The sequence below is a fragment of the Onthophagus taurus genome, chromosome 8, assembly GCF_036711975.1.
Source record: "Onthophagus taurus isolate NC chromosome 8, IU_Otau_3.0, whole genome shotgun sequence".
NCBI lineage: Eukaryota > Metazoa > Arthropoda > Insecta > Coleoptera > Scarabaeidae > Onthophagus > Onthophagus taurus.
The window spans coordinates 6462781-6485315 of NC_091973.1; the positions used below are offsets into that span (position 1 = coordinate 6462781).

The 22535-nt window shown below is 35.9% G+C and overlaps 1 protein-coding gene across 1 annotated transcript; it reads right to left on the reverse strand.

Moving 5' to 3' along the window:
• Positions 1 to 22303, reverse strand: LOC111425640 (tyrosine-protein kinase Dnt-like). Its single transcript, XM_023059789.2, has 12 exons — positions 22202 to 22303; positions 21597 to 21724; positions 15694 to 15800; positions 15513 to 15634; positions 14968 to 15347; positions 14575 to 14903; positions 14224 to 14373; positions 13781 to 13940; positions 9205 to 13720; positions 2226 to 2574; positions 1854 to 2162; positions 1 to 1796 (listed from the first exon to the last, which is right to left on the reverse strand). The coding sequence occupies exons 1-9, from the start codon at positions 22290 to 22292 to the stop codon at positions 13472 to 13474; spliced, it is 1716 nt and encodes a 571-aa protein (XP_022915557.2). The 5' UTR covers positions 22293 to 22303; the 3' UTR covers positions 1 to 1796; positions 1854 to 2162; positions 2226 to 2574; positions 9205 to 13471.
• Between the last annotated feature and the right edge of the window lie 232 nt (positions 22304 to 22535).

Here is a 22535-nt window from a genome sequence, read left to right on the forward strand (position 1 = left end):
TAAGACTCTTATTTTTTATTAATTAAATATACTTAAATACAACTATATACAATCGTATGTACATTATCTACCATTTTGCTAACGTTACCATGTTTGTACCACATTTTTTTAATTGAAAAAAAAAAAAATAGAGAAATAGACATTTTTGCGTCGAAAAAAATACACACACGTAATTTTTTGTTCGAAACTGGTGCGTTCTTTTTTTTAATATTTTCTCGTTTCAAAAGGTGAAGAAAAGATAATGATGAGGGGAAAAGAAACGAGAAATTGGGTGGATCATGGGTGGAAATCAAGAAAAAGAATAAAAGAAATAAAGGCAAAAAAAATAAAAATTGAAATGGCCCTATTTTTTAATAAATAAAAAATAGCTCTTTGGTGTGTATATTAAAAAAAATATACGTTAATATATTCCAGTTTTGTAGTAAAAACTATATAAGTATCAGAGAAAAATATACAAAAAAACTCGACATAAACGAGGGGAAAAACGGAGTTGTTCGTAGTGGTTTCTTCGTTTATGAAGGGGGCTTCCAACCCAGGGCAGGTGGGCTGGCATTAGAATACTTAGGTATGGGATTTGAACACAACATTGGTTGAATACTAAAGCACTATATGAGTACACGTCGTAGAAGGAAAGGCACGTATGGGCTCGTAAATATCACAAAACTTTTTGGGTTTAATGACCGTTCCAAAAAACTGAAATTATACGATCGTTACCCAAAAAGTAATTATACATCCCTTTTAAAAAAATTTTTCTTAAAATAATTTCGGATTTTATAAAAGGGTTTTTTTGATTTTTATTCGGAATGATAATAGTTTGTTTATTTTAACTCATGCATATTTTTGCTGAGTAATAAATTGTTGTGGGGTCCCGAGAGGTGCCTTATAAGTTCGGGAAGCGCCTCGAATGACAACGGACAAAAACAACAATTGAATCTCCCGACGTTGCCCTCGTTTGAAGATATCACGTTCCTGTGCACAGAGCACAAGTGCTTCAATAAGTGCGCCTTTTGTTTGAACATGGCCACGCATAGTCGACACGCAAACGGCTTCTCCCCCGTATGAACTCGAAGATGGGTCTTTAAATTCCAAGACATCCCGAATTGTTTCCCGCAATAATCGCACCGATATTCGCGAATTTGTCCAGTTGGCCCGCTTTGTTTTCCACTTCCGGTCGCATGCGATTCCTGTTCATCTTGACCACTATTTGTGAACGAAGCCGAAACTTCCCTATCTTCATTCGGGGATGGATTTACAACTTGGGGTTGACACAAAGACCACGCCCCCCACGACGCATCAAACGAAGGATACGATTCCGGCGTTATACTTTGATCCGCACTTGGTGGACGATACTTAATAATCACGTTATCTGGCGGTCCAGAGTCTGCATGTTGTCCTGGAGTTGGAGTATGCGTCCTATCAACTAGATAAGGTGGTGCAGAAAGCGATAAAGCATTTCTCGATAAAAGCGGCAACGAAAGGTTTTTGAATCGATGGTGATCGTCGATGTAGGACGGCGAAAACGGCACAAAGGGTGGGTTTTGAGACGGGCTATTATGAAATCCAGGTCTTCGTTTTCGATGAGGTGTAACTACGTAATTATCCGGACTTTGTACTAACGAAATTAATTTTTGATCGCCGATCGGCACTTTTAATTGGGATACTTCTTCTTGGTGTTTTAAATCAACCGGTTCTATATACATGGGTTTTCTTTTTACTTTGTGGCAAAGTTCTTGAACTTTTTGAGCTATTTTTACTGTTGATTGACCTATTTTTAATTCTGTACTTAATTCATTTTTCTATAAAAAGAAATAATAAAAAATAATCGTTTAATAATAATTTTTTTTGCGACTTACTTGAAAATTATCTTCTTCTTTTCCATCCGAGGATTTAGTATTTAACGATAAATTAACGGGATTCGGTGAATTACTTTGACTATGATTTGAGTTGTCGTCGTCGTCGTCGTCGTCATCTTTAATCTCGCCTTCTTCTTTATCGTCATCCTCGGCTGAATCGTTTTCCTTTTTGACCAAAATTTGATTAATGTCCGATTCGGATTGAGACCAGCAATCTTCGTTTTTCTTGTGTTCTTCAGACGACTCCCAAACTCCAGATTGGATCTGGAGAAGATCAAATAACTCTCGTATGCTTTGTAATTCGCTCGACTGCAACCAAAATAAAAAATTTTAAGTTATTAATTAATTGGTGCAAAAACGGATAAAACTTACTTGAACGCAAGCTTGTCCATGATATAGAAAATCTAAAAGATGTCTCAAATGACAACTTTTGATTCCCGGAATCAAGACGACGCTTGGTCCATGAGCGTGAACGGATTCGCCCAAGATTTGGCGAACCAAAGGACTCGCTGAAGCCATGACGAGCTTGTGTGCACTGATGACCGTTTTATCGTCACAAATAAAAGTCATGTCGGCGAAATTTTCGGAACTAAAACAAGTCCTAATCTCGTCGACTATCGTCGCGTGGTGTTTCCCATAATGCAGCGTTAATAAACCCTGTGTTTCTTGCTCTTCCGAGTACATGGCTGGTCGCGTTAATAATGGTTTGGCCGGAAATCACCTGCAATCATTTATAGCGTCTTCGTTTCGATTCGTGCTAATATCTATTTTATTATTCGAGTTTTTAAAATGCTAATGAAAAGATTCATCGAGGAATTAAAACGACAATTATCGTAGGAATTTAGAACATTTTTTAGTTTAGATAACTTATTTTGATTCATATTAAATAATGAGTAACTCAGGAAGGAATAGGCATTTAAGAAATGTTAAAAATATTTAATTTAAAATTTTTTAATTTTATATAGGCAACACATCAAACGTGGGTTATACATCACGGGTTGTATATATTAAAAAGAATTCATTTGTTTTGAAGTTTAACAGTTAAGAAGATCGAATTTGAATTTGAAGTTTAATAATAATTTGACGAAAGAAGTGTTAATTCACAATGAAATGTAGTAACAGAAAATGAAAATGAAGAGAGTGTTTTAATACATGTCATTGCCAAATTACTTATAAATATGCAAGGTTTGTGACGTTTGGTAACATTTTATTCGTTACATAACTACTTAGAAGAGTCGAGGAGTATTAAAATCGTAAAAAGGGATTTTGGAGATTAAAATTGATTTTTTTAGTTAATGGGAAGAGTCAAGGCCGTTATTTTAACGCGAATTACAAGGCGAAAGAAAAAAAGGAATGAGAAACGGGTCGACAGAGCGTAGACGTAGCGTTGAAATCGCGCGGAGGTGCGATAGTAAAAAGAGAAAGGTGTCCCTAAGTGGTGACATAATAAGTTTATTTTCGAAGTAAGATGTCGGGAGTTGTAATTGGGTCCGATTGACAGGAAGAAGCCGTTCGATTACTTAATAGTAAAAAGTAGGTCAAAATTCGAAGCGAAAAGCTCCGCGGAGCGTAGTTGCGAAACGGGCCGCAGTGGCGCCGCTGTTATTTTTTTGAAAATTTGAGCGCGCTCGGTCGGGGATTATGTCACGAGGTGGTTTTAAGAGAGAACTATCGTAGAAATCGTATCGTACTTACAGGTGTTTGTCATTTGAATTGATAATCCGATGGGATTCATGAAAATAAAGGGTGTAAAGATATAAAAAAACGGGTTGTCCTTCCGTTGTCGGTGGTCAGATGGTGCGTCGGTCGGTTCCGGTCAGTTTAAGGGCCGTTTCGCGAGCGAACGGTGCCATAACTCACTGGTAAACACTTTCGCGCGGCCGCAGTGGTGTCTTCTCGTCGTCAGCCGAACGGTAGAGTGGATTGTATTTTTGGGCCACGCGACTATCGGACCGCGGTTACGACACAAATGAAAGTAAAAGTGAGCCTGAGCCCCGAGCCTTCGCAGTCCCGCGGTGCTGCGCTAAACTTTTGAGCCGAACCGTTTGTTGGCGACTCTTTCGCCTTCCTACGACGGCGGCGCGCTGCTACGAAAACGACAACCGTGTATCGGTATTAATTGGCATGGATTTTAGAGCCGCTTTGTCCTCCGAATCGCACATAATACTACTAGTTCTTAATTTCTCCCTTTCTTTTCCCCCCATTTCTCTTCAGCCCAGCCCCACCATGTACTCAGCGTGCACCTCTCCTCGCGCGCTGCCACAACGCTCTCGTGGCGCAGGGCCGAACTACGACGGACCGACCGCACCCGAAATTTTAATCCCCAACTCCACTTTCCAAACCCTAAATTTACAAAAACACCGCAACTCATCATATACTATTACAACAATATGCCAACTTTTGTCTGATGATTGACTTTTATCACGTGATGTTTACTCTTAGTTTTTTTGTTACAGCTTTACACCAAAAAATCGAAAATATTAAGTTTTCTTAATATAATTTCATATGGCATCGTTGGATGATCCAAATACAAGACAAGCCTTGGATTCCGCAAAAGATATGCAAAACGTGCATTGAGTTTCTACGTTTGTGGACAAATAAGAAATGAATGAACCACGACGACAATTATTTTTGAATAATATCCTTGAATATGGAATATCCTCATAGACGTGTTTTGAGTCCTAACATATCACTTGAACCTCGTAGCTACAACCAAGATATTCATCCTTTCTTAATAACGATATATATATTAGAGACATCAATGAGTGAATTTGATAAAAAAAAATTTGCAAAAACTACAATAACAAGCATAATATGTTGGTGTGTTTTTGAAGGTCAACATCTAGCGACAATGAAAACAGCAAAGAATGTTCGGGTCACGATATTGGGCCAGGTTATGAAAACATTACAGTTTTCTTTTAGTGCAAAAACGAATGTGTTGAAATCAGATCATTTCAGGAAATTGAGACGGAAGAAAGATGCGCGGAATAGACGCGTGGGCCAAGAGTTTAAGAGTTAAGAGGACGAGAAGGCCTTGTGGCAATAAATACGGACCTGGTGAGACGCGTCTGTGTGCGTTCGTCCGTATGTATGTGTGTGTGTTTTTTTTTCCTATTCCCGGCTCACTCGCGGCACCGTCTTTCTCTATTCAAGGTCGCGGGGTAGCGACTGCGCTTTGAAACGGCGTTTGGCGCGAGTGCAAACGCATTTCGCGCGATCGTAATATGGGTAATATGGTCGGGACGTTCCACTTGGTTCCACCACGTTCCTGTGTATTTTGAATCCGGCGGCGCGCCACTACATATGTACCTACTTAGTATCGCATCATACATTTAATCGGCCGCAATAGGGCGACGACGGCCCTCTGGTTGCGCGGCGCGGCGGCCACTTGGCATTCCTCGATCAGTTCGGTTTGCTTTCACCGAGGCTGCCAAGGCAACTCGTCCCGAGTATCCGAGGCCCATTCTGGGGCCATGCGAAACCGTACTTTCACAATACCGCGGGCTGGCTCCATGGTGGGGCGGCCGGTTGTATAATGGTGCTGCAATACCATTTCAACGGCCAACCGACGATATCGAATAAAAACAATCGTTGGCTATGCCAAATAGCTCTCGAAATATCTCTCCGAAAAACATCCGGAAAAGGTTGCGGGGGATGCACCTTTCAGTTTATACTTTGCCGAACCAAACTTCCAAACTGGCCGATTGGCATGACGCCACGAACGCCCTTTGTTATTTGAAACCTTGAAGAATGTCCTTTCTTTAACCTTCGGATCGTTATTAATTAAACGTTACGTCACACCTATTATGCATTCTACTCCCGTTTCGGATCTAAACATAACTATTACCTTCCACCTCTACAACTACAACCGCGGATTGTTGGTTAATTTGCCCGACGGTATTCCGAAGCACGGTCGTGCGCGACTCTCCAAAGAAATAATCGGGCATAAATTTAGGGAAAACGCGCCGGCTAAGATCTCTAACTCTTTCAGCCGTGCCGACAAGAATACGAATTTGACACATTTATTTACCGATTTCGTAAATAGAAAACTCTTTCAATAATACTACCGAATATCATCTCGAACCAGATGGCCACTTTTAACTAATCCGATTCGTACATAATTTTGTAAATCGGTGTAATTAATGTATGTTAAATGTCAACCCCGCTAAAAGCGATTGATGACAGTTATTAGTTAATTAGAAAATACTATAAATGAAAGGTAAAAAATGAACGTTTCGAAGTGAGTAAAGAATTTTGCACAACCTAAGCCACAAATTAATACCGTGTGTGACGATTTTACCTCCTATTATAGCATTACGTAAATGTCGAAATGATGAACGAATCGGAAGTAACGACATTAATCTAAATATTGAAAGCTGAAAAGAAGAGTTGTTTTTAAAGAAAAAAACATGCAAAATAACATAAACTGAGGAGCATCCCACGATCAATATCAGTCCTATTCTGGGCACCAGACACCGTTAGCCTCAATTTGTCCAATTATGCCTAATTTACAATTACAATATCATGGCTCCTATTAACTAACCCAGTTGTGGATGCGCACACGAGAATTTTTGAAACGGTGCACAGCGTCACTAACCTAATCTCTATTTCTATTTCTATCAATAGCAGCGGCCGCCCGGTTGCATGTGCAAGTACAATTGCATTCTTGGACGAGCGAAACCAGACCGTCGTCGCCAACCCCTTTCGAAAAATGGGTTAGTAGGCGAACTCCGGCTCGGATTTATATTTGCGCAAAGCCACTAGTAAACGTTCTTTCCGAACGCGTCTATTATTAGAACCGCTCTATTCGATGTCGGTTTGCGAAACACTTGTACTCAAAAACCTGCACAACAGGAAGAACCAATAAGAAAAAGAAAATTTTACAATCATTTCAATTTCACCAAACTAGTTTCTGCCAAGGTAATCATCATCATGGTGACCAAATATAGTCGAGGTTTGTTTAATACGTTATGAATAGAGAACAGGTGGTAGAAATGAAATATTGAAGAGTAACGTAAGAGTAAAAGATCGTTGCAAAATGCGAATAAATAACCCAGAACTGATAAACAACAAATTTCAAGGATGAATCTCGGTGCGAGAACGTACTTAAACAATTGCCGTGCAACTTCAACGACCCATATCGTGTTACGTAACGGCTCCCTCCACCGCGACACTTTCCTTGGGCCTTTTTTCGCAGCGCGAAGCCGCTTTTTTGCGGAGAGCAACGTGGAAAAAGACAGAAAGAGAGAGAGGCGAAAAGAAGACGCTAAACGCGCCGGAGCCTCCTCGGACACTGTCGACTACTATTCTACGGTTCGCCCGCTGTTAGTCAAGCAGACTTTCACTTCGCTACAAAGTAGAGACCTTGGATGGTTTAAACAGGTAAAATAAGTTTCGAGGACAACCGCGCCGACACAAAACTATCAATTACTTAATGCCGCGTTCGCCTGCATTACGCCAGAGCTCTCGTTCATTCGTTACTAAGTTCTTCATTCGCCTTACCACACGTCTCCTCCAACCTCACATCAACGCGGAGAGTTACTTTCCATTTCATTTCTTGTTTACTTACTTTCGCCTACTCGATAGGTTAACATTAAACCACCACGAAGGTACACTTACATCAAAAGAAAGTCACTCTTATTATTTCATACTAAATTCGATTTTACACAAATTTTTTTTCTTTGCAAACTAAATCTTGGGCATTGTGGTTTGGTTTAAAATAGAAAGCAATTTCTGAGCGATCTGGTGAAAGACGCGTATTACGAACGAACTCGAAGCGGGCGTTATGGGAACACTTTCGATTTCGTTGGACTCTTTAATTCTTATTATATATATATATATATATATATATATATATAGTAGATTTCAAAGAGATGTTATTAATACAAAATAATGAAATAAATGGAGATTTTCGTTGAAATTTTGAAAGTGAATAGAAATATATATATAGATTATGGTTATCCTCGGTCATGTAACTTGGTACCATTGTTGTGTTCGCATTACGTTGAGAGGGGAAAGTGTCCATATTGTATCACTTTCACCGGTTCGCGTAATACAGTTATCCCGTAACCCTAATAAGATTTCAGGGCCACCGAGGCGAGATTGCGCAACTCTCGAAAACAAAGAGTGAAAATGCGACGACGCCGCCACCGACGCTGGTCGTCGTCGTCGATGGCGCCTTACGTAACGCGGCTCGTTCTTTTTCGAAAGTGAAAATAAAAAACGCCGCTCCACATTTTCGTAACTATAAGCCGAGAAGCTTTTCCTATCTCTCGTCGGTCCGTTTTTCGGCCCACCACTGTCTCTCTTGACTTTCTTCTCTCTGCGCGCACAAAGGTAAACGTAGAAAGTAAATTCCCTTACGTAATCGAAGCGTTTCCCCTCGCGACGTTTGCGGTGGTCGCAAATCGACGCCGTGCGTAATAGCGAATTATTAAGAGAGCCAAATAGAAAAAGGGATAGCTGTTTTAGGTTATTAAATAAATCACGTATGGCCGCGCGTTTTGCGTAATTGTTACATAAGTGTTTTTAAAATAAAAACAAGCCTGTATTCGTAATGGGTTTCTATATCAAACGCTACTAAGAAGGTTTAACCTTCGATTTACTTGGTTCATTATTATGTAACGATAAAACTCAATTTGAATAATAAAAATTTGAGGATCAAGTAACCACCCTGTATTATATATGTATTATATACAGGCTGGTTACTAATTTTTGTTAATATTAATAAGTATTAAGTGAGAAATCCACGAGAAATCGAGCACCGATTGCGTTTCGTTGTAATTATTACCTAATAATGACCAAGGTTAATATGCCTAGTTTTTTTTGTGTCATACAGTATTAACCTAAGCAGTAACATTCTCCTCGCGGATAGAACCTTTTATAAGTAGCGCATCTACATGTCTTCGCGAAGGTTACGCGGTTATTACAAAAGATTATTCAATCGCGACTACGCTTTTTTACTGAGTTCAATTAATAGAGATTTAAAACCTTGAAACGGCAACAACTCACGTCCGTAGAAAGTCCGTAAGTTTTGTTGTCTGCTTCTTTTATAAACGTTGTTTTTATAGATATGCTTAAAACTTGAATCATCGTGATTCAGATGCAATATCAAAAACTGTGGGAGAATTAAATATTTGCGTAGATAGAACGAAAACGTTGAGCAATTGCGAAACGTTCAAATAGGTAAAGATGCCGATTTGGGACTGACCTTTTCCTGACTGAACGTATCCGAGACGGTAAACGACAATAACGTGATCACTACGAACACTAAAAACTCCGGACCGAGAGAGAGGACACGTCGTCGTAGGTACACAGTCCACAATACACTGAAGAAAGGAAGAAATCTTACTTTTACCTTACCCCTGAACCTGAAGGGTGTCCATAATACCCTTTCTTTTCTCCCATTGTCCCCGCGGTGCCGATGGTCAGCTCACTCTGGCCACAGATGAAACAACTCTACGCCCGCTACGTTTTACTTATTTATGATTTATTCTCACTCTTAGCCCCCCATTACATTTATACAAAAATTATTATAAATATAGACATCTATTTATATTAATATAATATAATATATTTCGATTAATCAACATCTTAAAAATTTTTTTCTAATCGGCAATCTTTCTTACTTGCTGAACCAAGAAGATAAAAAAGATGCTCGATTACAAAAAAATTGATACACAAATAATTATTATTGCCCATTACATATTACAACATATAACATCAAACCATCAATAATCGTACACGCAACATTAAGTTACAGCCATTTTTATTTAAATATTTCTTTTTATTTTTATCACGTGACATAGAATAATTCCAAACAATTATTTAATTTCGCTGTTTGGAATTACATAGGATGTTTCATAATACATGCGCAGGACTTTAGGATGTGATAGCTTGCCCAAAAATTTGAAAAAAAGTTTCTATCAAGTTACCCTCTAAAATGCACGAAATAAACAGAAAAATCAACTTTTATGTTGAATAACATGGTAAATTTTTTGAAATAAAAATTTTATTTTAACAAGTACAAAACAATTACAAATCATACTCTTAATTGGTCAACATTTTCAACTGGAGTACCGTAGACTACGGTTTTCACATGGCCCCAAAAGAAAAAATCTAAACAATTAAGTTCGGGAGATCGCGATGGCCAAAGGTGCGGACCTCCTCGACCGATCCAAGTGTATGTTCCAGCAGTTCCGGCAATACTTCTTCTAGAAATTCTCGATAATCTGCACGGTTTAATCTGTTCGGTAAAAAATGTGGGCCTATCAAATGAGGGCCTTCTGCAATTTCATGTGGATTTTCTTCTGCGCATATTTGGTTATTGTGAAAATTGAAAATAACATCCTTCGAGAAAGATGCTTCATCGGCACAAACAAAAAGCCAATCTTGGTGAAAAATCTCTTGGCAATAAGGCTTGTACTCTCTGGATATGGTAGGAACAGAAAAGTTGCCTTTTCAAATTTCTCCAAACCGTCGAGTGAGATAGATTTAAGTTGTGAGCAATTTTTCTGGTAGTTGTGGTCGGATTTTCATCAATTTCGTTGAGGACAGCCTCTTCTACTTGGGGATTTGCAATTTCCATTATCAGCAGTATTCCTTTTAAAACTTCCATTTTCCCATAGTCGTTGGTGAATGCGTAGAAATAAGTTATGGTGTGATACTGGACCATCAGGATTCGGTCGAATTATGGCACGCTATTCCGTAAAGGTAATGCATTTTGCACATTTCAGCGTTTGTATAATTCTTTTTTAATTTTGTAATATAAGTTTACTTTTTGCAGGTACAAACTAATTGTTATTTTGACAAGAGGTAGCTTTTGTTATAAAATTTAAAGCCTACTTGTTAAGAATAAATTATACAATTTTTACGGTTTGGAGAATTTTGAAAAGACAACTTTTGTATTATTTCTTAATTTTTTTTATTTTGCAATTATGAAGTTAATGCTTGCTTTTATTACTTGTTCTAACGTTTTAGTAAAATAAAACTTTTATTTCAAAAAATTTACCATGTTTTTCAACATAAAAGTTGATTTTTCTTTTATAGCCGAGGTGTTGCTATCGACCGTTAAAGAAAAAAGCTATCGAGATTCTGCCTCGCCCGCTACGCGACCTCAGCTTAATGATAAAACATTGTGAGCTTTGTTATACAACTATTTTATATTAAGACAATGAAGATGCTGGTCGCGAATTCATATCGCTGAGATTATTTATAGCCGAGGTGTTATAATCGACACCCTTAAAGAAAATGGTATCGAGAATATGCCTCGTCCGCTGCGCGACCTCGGCTTATTAATAAAACATCATCATGTTATTATACAGGCTGTATCTGAATGACTGCAACAAACTTCAAGGGGTGATTCTTTAGTGAATTTTAAGGGTACTTTGATATATGAATCATGGGCGATTTCGGCTCCCCTAAGGAGCTACACCCCTCCAAAAATGGCGGAAAATTTTGGTTTATTTTTTTTTTCTCAAAAACTATAAACGCTAGGAAAATGAAATTTAGGGAATATGTTTAACTCATAATAGGGCACGTTTTGATGCTATTTGTACTTTTAACCTACCCTTCTAAACTACGAAACGTAACCACCCCCGTTCAATTTATGCCTAGATTTTTTTTATGAAGATGATAAATACATTGGAAAAATTTCAGTTAGATAAGTAAAACTATTTTAAAACTTTTTTATCTTTCTGAAGTTCTTCGAAAATTTAATAATTTCTGAGAAAAAAAATAATTAAGCAAACACTAACTGTTAAGCTGTAGGGTTGTTAATCGAAAGTTGGAATGAATTTTTAATGGAAAAATCTTAGTAGGCTTTGCAATCTTTGTCAGAAATATTTTTGACGTTTAAATGTCAGTAGTTTTCGTACTATTATTGTTGTTTTATTTAAAATTTTGAAAAGTCGAGTGAACGAGCGTAAATGCGATAGAACTTTATTTAACAATTAATTTGAAAAACAATAATAATAGTAAGAAAAACACTGACATTTAAACGTCAAAAATATTTCTGACAAAGATTGCAAAGCCTACCAAGATTTTTTCATTAAAAATTCATTCCAACTTTTAATCGACAACCCCGTTGTTTAACAGGCTGTGTTTGCTTTTTTATTTTTTTTCTCAAAAATTAGTCGTTTTTGGAAAAATTTTAGAGAGACAGAAAAGTTTTAGGATACTTTCATCTACCTAGATAAAATTTTTTTAATGTATTTATCATCTGCATAAAAAAAACATTAGCAAAAATGTGAAGGGGGTGGTTACGTTTAGTAGTTTAGAAGGGTAGGTTGAAAGTACAAGTAGGGTCAAAACATGCCCTATTATGAGTTAAACATATTCCCCAAATTTCATTTTCCTAGCGCTTATGGATTTTGAGAAAAACAAATTAAACCAAAATTTTCCGCCATTTTTGGAGGGGTGTAGCTCCTTAGGGGAGCCGAAGTCGCCCATGGTTCATATATCAAAGTACCCTTAAAATTCACTAAAGAATCACCCCTTGAAGTTTGTTGCAGTCATTCAGATACACCCTGTATAACTAATTATTCTATTTTGGGGTAATGAAGAAGTTGGTCGTGAATTGTTATAGCTAAGATCCTTTATAGCCGAGGTGTTGCAATCAACCGTTGAAGAAAAAAGCTATCGAGGTTCTGCCTCGCCCGCTTCGCGACCTCGGCTTAATGATAGAACATCGTGATCTTTGTTATAGAATTATTTTATATTAAGACAATGAAAATGCTGGTCGCGAATTCATATGGCTGAGATTATTTATACCCAAGGTGTTATAATCGACACCCTTAAAGAAAATGGTATCGAGAATATGCCTCGCCCGCTACGCGACCTCGGCTTATTAATAAAACATCATCATGTTATTATACAATTAATTATTCTATTTTGAGATAATGAAGAAGTTGGTCGTGAATTGTTATAGCTAAGATCCTTTATAGCCGAGGTGTTGTAATCAACCGTTGAAGAAAAAAGCTATCGAGGTTCTGCCTCGCCCGCTTCGCGACCTCGGCTTAATGATAGAACATCGTGATCTTTGTTATAGAATTATTTTATATTAAGACAATGAAAATGCTGGTCGCGAATTCATATGGCTGAGATTATTTATAGCCAAGGTGTTATAATCGACACCCTTAAAGAAAATGGTATCGAGGATATGCCTCGCCCGCTACGCGACCTCGGCTTATTAATAAAACATCATCATGTTATTATACAATTAATTATTCTATTTTGAGATAATGAAGAAGTTGGTCGTGAATTGTTATAGCTAAGAGCCTTTATAGCCGAGGTGTTGCAATCAACCGTTGAAGAAAAAAACTATCGAGATTCTGCCTCGCCCGCTTCGCGACCTCGGCTTAATGATAGAACATCGTGATCTTTGTTATAGAACTATTTTATATTAAGACAATAAAAATGTTGGTCGCGAATTCATATGACTGTATATGATTAACATTTTTTTAAATTTTTGGACAAGCTATTACATCCTGAAGTCCTGCGCATATATTATGAAACACCCTATATATATTTATTATATATATATTGATCCCATTATCTCACCCTGTATTCCGATCAAAACACACAGACTTCTTCGCAAATAAATGTATATAAAATAGATATTAAATATACTTATCTAAAGATAGACGAAAATCTCGGAGGTATGACAGCAATTGTCCGAAACTAGGTCTTTCTATGACATTTTGAACCCAACAACATTTCATGACAGCGTAAAGTTCGTCGGGACAATTTAACGGTTGATGTAGACGGTGTCCCTTTTGAAGATGGTCGATCATTTGAAAGAAATCGATATCAATATATGGTTGTTGAGCTAACGTGATTAATTCCCATAAAACGATACCAAAAGACCACTAAAATTAAAATTTTTAATAACAGCTTAAAAAAAATATGTATTTTTTAATCTTAATTACCACATCAGAAGCTGCGGTAAATTGTTTATGTGTTAAAGTTTCGATTGATAGCCATTTGATAGGGCGATTTTCATTGTCGTATAAGCAACAATAATCGTCTGGAAACAGATCCTTCGCTAATCCGCTGTCAGTTATTTTCAATTCGAGTCTATCATCAATCCTATGAAGAGGAAAATGCATACTACTAGCTTAAATATTTATAGATTTCGTAATAGGAAAGTATGAACGGATGTGGAAGTTGGATTTTTTTGCTATGAAATGAAAGGATCCATAGAAGTGTTGATAAGAAGTATAAGTTCAACAAACATTTGTCGAACGCAAACGAAAATTGCATCGAGCGTTTGATAGGCTTATTGTTCGAATACAATCGAATATTAACCTATATATGTATGTATTTTTTGTTTACGCATGCTCCCTATAGATAAGGTTGTTTTTTGACTTACACGCAGTTTCTGGTTGCTAAATCTTTATGACAAAGACATTGGTTGTGCAAGTACATAACTCCCAAAATAATTTGGATACCAAAATCAACCAAAATTCTAGTCGACAACGGGTGCTGGTCCTTGGTTCTCTGTCGGCACTGTATGAGGAACCTGAAAAAAAAGGTTTAGGAACCATAAACTTTACAACCTCGCTTTCCCTTTCGAAAAAGGGAATCTTACAAAAAGTTGCGTCCTAACCAATCATAAATCTTCATCTTTAACAAAGTTCTATGAACGCTATTTGGAAGGTTTAACTTTTTATGACTTCCAAATTGCGTAAAAAGGGAAACCGATCTTTCTACGAATTCGCACCTTTTTAAATTCCCTTTGCCCGCGTAAGGATACACCAGCAACGGACCCCTTTCGTCATCTACGTTCGCCCCAATCACCGGAAGAATGTGTTTGTGCTTCAATCCAAACATCATAGTTCCTTCTGTTAAGAACATCGACGTTTGCAATTTTAACGCCGATTCCGTTACCGTTTTTATAATCACGTCTTGATTTGATTCCAATCTTCCTTTGTAAATTCTACTAAAGTTTCCTTCTTGGACGATAGATTCCAATGTAATTGACGATTTTGGTAACGATAACGAACGCAATCTATCGCTTGGGTCTCGTAGGTGTGGATCTTGTAAAGGTGTCTATAAACAAAGCTTTTACTATTCAACTACAGATGTCGCGTCATTTATTTAATTAGTTTCAAACCTGCGCGAGAAATATAATTTGCGATGAGGCGTAATATGATATCTTTTGGTTGTCGGTACTTGCATAAGGAGATGGCGATGGTGGAGTCTTGTGGATGCTGGCGATGGTCGCATAGCTTCCGCTTTCATCGCTGGAGGGTCGTCCACCGATTGCAGAACCCAAGTGGACAAACACGTGTCGACTCCGATCGTAGACGACGCCTACGTAATCGGCGTCGTCTTCGGACCTCGTCTTCTTTGTCCGTATGCAAACGGCCGATGTCGTGATGATAACGAGGGCAATCATTGCGATTGCCGAAGCTACCCCTACGTAGAGGGACCTGTTTGAACTCGCCAATCCCTCTGGATCTAATATAATCGACCCCACAGGTGGGACTACTCCTAAGAAATGAAATCGTTACAACTAACTCCTAACTACAGTGCGTTTCTTAATTAATTAATTATCGTACCCGACGAATATGCAACCAATTTCACAGTATACGCGATTTTCGTATTACGTTGTGATATTAGTTGCATATTATATTAATTAACAAAAAGTTTATTAACCTTTTTTACAAATTTTATTTCTTCGAAAGTTAATTGAAGTTTCGTTTTGGAGATGAGTAACATTTAGTTGGAGAAGAATCTGGACCTCTGCGCTTTTCGCCCCGGTGCATATGAGCTGTATCCTGGAAAATGTGGTTTTAGGAGTGCACGAGTTCGGTCGTATCGCTTACGGTCGGCCTACCTAAAGGTCTGCACAGCTGCAGGAATTATTCCGGCGGATGAAATATTCATTTGGGGAGGCAGCATTGCGCCCTGATTGTCGTAGTGTATCGACAAAACGTATGGCAGCTGAAATTTTAATTTCGCCATTTAAATTTGCATGAAGCCCGTTTTGGTTTCGCGACGACGCACTTCAATGAAGCGTTTCCAAGGGTAACCGATACATGGTATAATTCGGTCGTTCCCCAACGGCTTAATTGATACGTTGACACGCTCCGTTTCAATTAATTTCGAATAATTTCATAAAAATTTATGCAATAAACCGAATATGCAGGATTAAGGAATCAGATATTGATCTGATAGGCAACCCGAAAGATGCTGTGGAATGTTAGGCATTCAATTAAAGTTGTACGTTGTCATTCGAGCGCCAAAGATTTGTCCGAAAGCGAAACGGGTCCCCCCTGAAAATGGATGTGATTTACCACTCGAATTTCGTCTCTCTCCCTCTTTCGAGATCAAAGTAATCGTATTTATAAGGGCAAAGTAAGGGTTTATAATTCGTAGACCACGCGCCGGTGATTTCAAAAGATACGACGTTATTTATCTTCAATCTAAGACCTTATTTATTTATATTAGAAATTTGTAAAGTGTCAAATTTATATTATCATTGCAAGTATGCAACCAATATCACAATATTCGTATTGCAATACGCAAATCGCGTTATTGGTTGCATACTTGCAATGATGAGGTTATATAAAAATTAAAAGTTAATAACTTGGGATGGGATTTCGAAGGTTGTGGAGCCTGTAAAGCTTGTTGTTAGAGTACCTTCTATGGTGTGGTTCGAAAAAGTTCGGCGACGACATCAAACGGCATATTTAAAGAGGGGTGGGGGTGAGTGCGCTTTCCCGACAGTTTAAAAGCCTTGTCTGAGGACGTTAAATTTTTAATTTTTTTACTCTATTCTTGCCTTCTGGGCGTATTTAAACGGGGGGTAATTGCCAACTCCCTTTATATGAGACCAGGCAACAGGCCGCTCTTAAGACAAGGGAAAAAAGCTCGTATAACACACTTCGTTTGTTCTCGCATTTTTCATTAAAGCGACGTCGTAAAGCCGCTTTATTGCGACACCTATCGATTAACCGGCTCCGGAAAGTCGTTTCGAAATTATTCGTTTTTTATTTCTACACTACGTATCTACAGTAGTGATGGAACGGATAGTGATTTTGCAAAAAGCCGGATATCCGGTTATCCGGCCATTATGGTTATAATTTCGAAAATTGCAAAATTTGAAAAAATCTCAAAAACTAAAAGTGATTTTTCAAAACGCCTTGTTGCATTAAAAAGGGGATACTTTAATTAATAATTGGTGATATTTCCACAAGGATCCTACAAGATATTAATTTTATAGCGAATTTTGAAAATTATCGCAACATCGAAAATTTTAAGGAAAACTAAAAGTTATTTTTCAAAACGGGCTGGTTCATTGGAAAGAGGGCACTTTTATTAACACTTTGGGAAATTTTCATACTCATATTCCAAGAAGTGAATTTTATACGAATTTTTAAAACTTAATCGGCGAAAATTGCAAAATCGATTATTTCAAAAATTTACTTCTCAAGAACTAAAAGTGATTTTGCAAAACGGCTTGTTGCATTAAAAAGGGGATACTTTAATTAATAATTGGTGATATTTCTACAAGAATCCTACAAGAAATTAATTTTATAGCGAATTTTGAAAATTATCGCAACATCGAAAATTTTAAATATTGTTTTTTCAAAAACTAAAAGTTATTTTTCAAAATGGATTGGTTCATTGGAAAGAGGACACTTTTATTAACACTTTGGGAAATTTTCATACTCATATTCCAAGAAGTGGATTTTATACGAATTTTTAAAACTTAATCGGCGAAAATAGCAAAATCGATTATTTCAAAAATTTATTTCTCAAGAACTAAAAGCGATTTTTCAAAACGGCTTGTTGCATTAAAAAGGGGATACTTTAATTAATAATTGGTGATATTTCCACAAGGATCCTACAAGAAATTAATTTTATAGCGAATTTTGAAAATTATCGCAACATCGAACATTTTAAATATTGTTTTTTCAAAAACTAAAAGCTATTTTTCAAAACGGATTATTTCATTGGAAAGAGGACACTTTTATTAACACTTTGGGAAATTTTCATACTCATATTCCAAGAAATGCATTTTATACGAATTTTTAAAACTTAATCGGCGAAAATTGCAAAATCGATTATTTCAAAAATTTATTTCTCAAGAACTAAAAGTGATTTTGCAAAACGGCTTGTTGCATTAAAAAGGAGATACTTTAATTAATAATTGGTAATATTTCTACAAGGATCCTACAAGAAATTAATTTTATAGCGAATTTTGAACATTATCGCAACATCGAAAATTTTAAATATTGTTTTTTCAAAAACTAAAAGTTATTTTTCAAAACGGATTGGTTCATTGGAAAGAGAACACTTCTATTAACACTTTGGGAAATTTTTATACTCATATTCCAAGAAATTGATTTTATATGAATTATTACAATTTAATCGGCGAAAATTGCAAAATTCGGTTATTTCAAAAATTTATTTCTCAAGAACTAAAAGCGATTTTTCAAAACGGCTTTTTGCATTAAAAAGAGGATACTTTAATTAATAATTGGTGATATTTCCACAAGGATCCTACAAGAAATTAATTTTATAGCGAATTTTGAAAATTATCGCAACATCGAAAATTTTAAATATTGTTTTTTCAAAAACTAAAGGTTATTTTTCAAAACGGATTAGTTCATTGGAAAGAGGACACTTTTATTAACACTTTGGGAAATTTTGATACTCATATTCCAAGAAGTGGATTTTATACGAATTTTTAAAACTTAATCGGCGAAAATAGCAAAATCGATTATTTCAAAAATTTATTTCTCAAGAACTAAAAGCGATTTTTCAAAACGGCTTGTTGCATTAAAAAGGGGATACTTTAATTAATAATTGGTGATATTTCCACAAGGATCCTACAAGAAATTAATTTTATAGCGAATTTTGAAAATTATCGCAACATCGAACATTTTAAATATTGTTTTTTCAAAAACTAAAAGCTATTTTTCAAAACGGATTATTTCATTGGAAAGAGGACACTTTTATTAACACTTTGGGAAATTTTCATACTCATATTCCAAGAAATGCATTTTATACGAATTTTTAAAACTTAATCGGCGAAAATTGCAAAATCGATTATTTCAAAAATTTATTTCTCAAGAACTAAAAGTGATTTTGCAAAACGGCTTGTTGCATTAAAAAGGAGATACTTTAATTAATAATTGGTAATATTTCTACAAGGATCCTACAAGAAATTAATTTTATAGCGAATTTTGAACATTATCGCAACATCGAAAATTTTAAATATTGTTTTTTCAAAAACTAAAAGTTATTTTTCAAAACGGATTGGTTCATTGGAAAGAGAACACTTCTATTAACACTTTGGGAAATTTTTATACTCATATTCCAAGAAATTGATTTTATATGAATTATTAAAATTTAATCGGCGAAAATTGCAAAATTCGGTTATTTCAAAAATTTATTTCTCAAGAACTAAAAGCGATTTTTCAAAACGGCTTTTTGCATTAAAAAGAGGATACTTTAATTAATAATTGGTGATATTTCCACAAGGATCCTACAAGAAATTAATTTTATAGCGAATTTTGAAAATTATCGCAACATCGAAAATTTTAAATATTGTTTTTTCAAAAACTAAAGGTTATTTTTCAAAACGGATTAGTTCATTGGAAAGAGGACACTTTTATTAACACTTTGGGAAATTTTGATACTCATATTCCAAGAAGTGGATTTTATACGAATTTTTAAAACTTAATCGGCGAAAATAGCAAAATCGATTATTTCAAAAATTTATTTCTCAAGAACTAAAAGCGATTTTTCAAAACGGCTTGTTGCATTAAAAAGGGGATACTTTAATTAATAATTGGTGATATTTCCACAAGGATCCTACAAGAAATTAATTTTATAGCGAATTTTGAAAATTATCGCAACATCGAAAATTTTAAATATTGTTTTTTCAAAAACTAAAACTTATTTTTCAAAACGGATTGGTTCATTGGAAAGAGTACACTTTTATTAACACCTTGGGAAATTTTTATACTCATATTCCAAGAAGTGGATTTTATACGAATTTTTAAAACTTAATCGGCGAAAATTGCAAAATCGATTATTTCAAAAATTTATTTCTCAAGAACTAAAAGTGATTTTTCAAAACGGCTTGTTGCATTAAAAAGGGGATACTTTTATTAATAATTGGTGATATTTCCACAAGGATCCTACAAGAAATTAATTTTATAGCGAATTTTGAACATTATCGCAACATTGAAATTATTAAATATTGTTTTTTCAAAAACTAAAAGTTATTTTTCAAAACGGATTGGTTTATTGGAAAGACGACACTTTTATTAACACTTTGGGAAATGTTTATACTCATATTCCAAGAAGTGGATTTTATACGAATTTTTAAAACTTAATCGGCGAAAATTGCAAAATCGATTATTTCAAAAATTTATTTCTCAAGAACTAAAAGTGATTTTGCAAAACGGCTTTTTGCATTAAAAAGGGGATACTTTAATTAATAATTGGTGATATTTCTACAAGGATCCTACAAGAAATTAATTTTTTGCGAATTTTGAAAATTATCGCAACATCGAAAATTTTAAATATTGTTTTTTCAAAAACTAAAAATTATTTTCCAAAACGGGTGGGTTCATTGGAAAGAGGACACTTTTATCAACACTTTGGGAAATTTTCATACTCATATTCCAAGAAGTGGATTTTATACGAATTTTTAAAACTGAATCGGCGAAAATTGCAAAATCGATTATTTCAAAAATTTATTTCTCAAGAACTAAAAGTGATTTTTCAAAACGGCTTGTTGCATTAAAAAGGGGATACTTTAATTAATAATTGGTGATATTTCTACAAGGATCCTACAAGAAATTAATTTTATAGCGAATTTTGAACATTATCGCAACATCGAAAATTTTAAATATTGTTTTTTCAAAAACTAAAAATTATTTTCCAAAACGGGTTGGTTCATTGGAAAGAGGACACTTTTATTAACACTTTGGGAATTTTTTATACATAATTAGTATGCAACCAATGTCACAGTATTGGTATTCGCAAATCGCGCGTGATATTGGTTGCATACGATAAACAATTCTTTAATAAAAAATTTGCTTTAGTTCTCTAAGAGCCGGTTAAACCTTAAACGAATTAAGCAACCCCTCCGTGAAATTACCTATTAGATGAAATCTTATTTCCCCTAGGGTAATCCCCTATATGAACCCTTTAACTTACAAATTTTTATTGCGATTTCAACAATTTATCAAGTTTTTTCAGAATGTGTTTTTAGAACCGGATTGAAACAAATCTTTGTGGAGAATTTCCTATTAGAGTGAAAAAAAACATGGCAGCGTGTATGGTTGTTTTCAGCTTTCAGAGTAATACGAGGGTGGTTTTGAGAGGACGCGAACGGTTGTTAACGGGGGTATATTTTTCGTTCGGTCGCTAACAAGTACAAACAGTTTAGATGACACTTAATTGAAGCGACGAACGCAACGGAGCTTTTCAACTAAGGGGGCGACGAACCAAATAAAAGGGCGACCAACGAAATTTTAATTGAAAAGTTGTTTGCGTCGCGCTACTGGCACCGAACCCGTCGAAGTTGCTCCGAGTTGATGATCAAAATATTTGCGCTTCGACTTCGAAATACACAAGACGACTTCATTGTATTAATTTTAATATCGATCACGAAAATACGTTTTAGATAGCATTTATAATAAATGTAGGCGGCATAAGCCATAACCTGCTGATTATATAATCGATAGAGTTGGTCGAGGTAAAGGGTCGCCTCACCGGGTATTTCGTAAGTCTCTGCCATGAAAATTGAAGGTCCGATATGTTCGCCGGCACTTGCATTACGAAGTTAAGTGCGTACGTGTTTACCACTCCCTCTTTTACATACACTACGTCGGTGTTGATTCCTGAAAATGAAAAGAATTGTTAAAACTTTATATAAATCAAAATTATTAATATTATGACTATTGGAATTTCGAATATATCGGAAGCGCATATACTGGGGGTAGATGTTTGTTTTTCCAGACGGATAAGTTCGGAATGATAGTACGCTTTTAAAATGGAAAGCAAACAAGTTTAGGCGTATGGAAACAATATGAGGGGACGAGCAAATATTTCCTTTGAGTCTGCAATTCTAATGTGGTGCGCGAAAATAGAGTCCGAATTTAATTAAAAAGTTAACCGTGCGGTTTTTTCCTTTTTGTTCGAACGCCTGAATTTGACAGTTTTAATTTGAACAAACCCCCGCCGGCGTTAATTAACGCAAAAGCTGAAAAAACTGAACCTCTCGATCATCCGATTATCAATTCGATTATTATTTTAGACTTTAATCCCAAAAACAAAAACTTACTTCTACAAGCTATCAATTCTTTTGTTTTTCTCACCTAAAAGTTTCATAAACTCAGCCGGTTCTATGAAAACGTTAAAGTGACCTTCAGCGACGCACCAAAGCTGAAAGAGCACCACCGCTAGCATCGTGCTGCCACCGTGCGGGCTTCAGCCGCAACTGAAAACTGAACGGAAACCCCGATGCACGTCTACCCGCCTTCGGGGTGCGCAATCTCCCTACTTTTCTGCACTTTAATTGCAATTCTGATTGGATTATAAGTAATACCCGGAGATTTGATGCGACAAAAAATCTCTTTTCATATTTCACCTTTAACTATCATCTTATCTTCTATATATATATATATATATATATATATATATAACCAAATG

Coding starts and splice junctions, on each gene's coding strand:
- LOC111425640 (XM_023059789.2), bottom strand. CDS start 22,292: ATGCTAGCGGTGGTGCTCTTTCAGCTTTGGTGCGTCGCTGAAGGTCAC. Junction 21,725..22,201: donor TGAGTTTATGAAACTTTTAG/GTGAGAAAAACA, acceptor TTTCATTTTCAG/GAATCAACACCGACGTAGTG. Junction 14,374..14,574: donor GGCAAAGGGAATTTAAAAAG/GTGCGAATTCGT, acceptor CTTTTTTTTCAG/GTTCCTCATACAGTGCCGAC.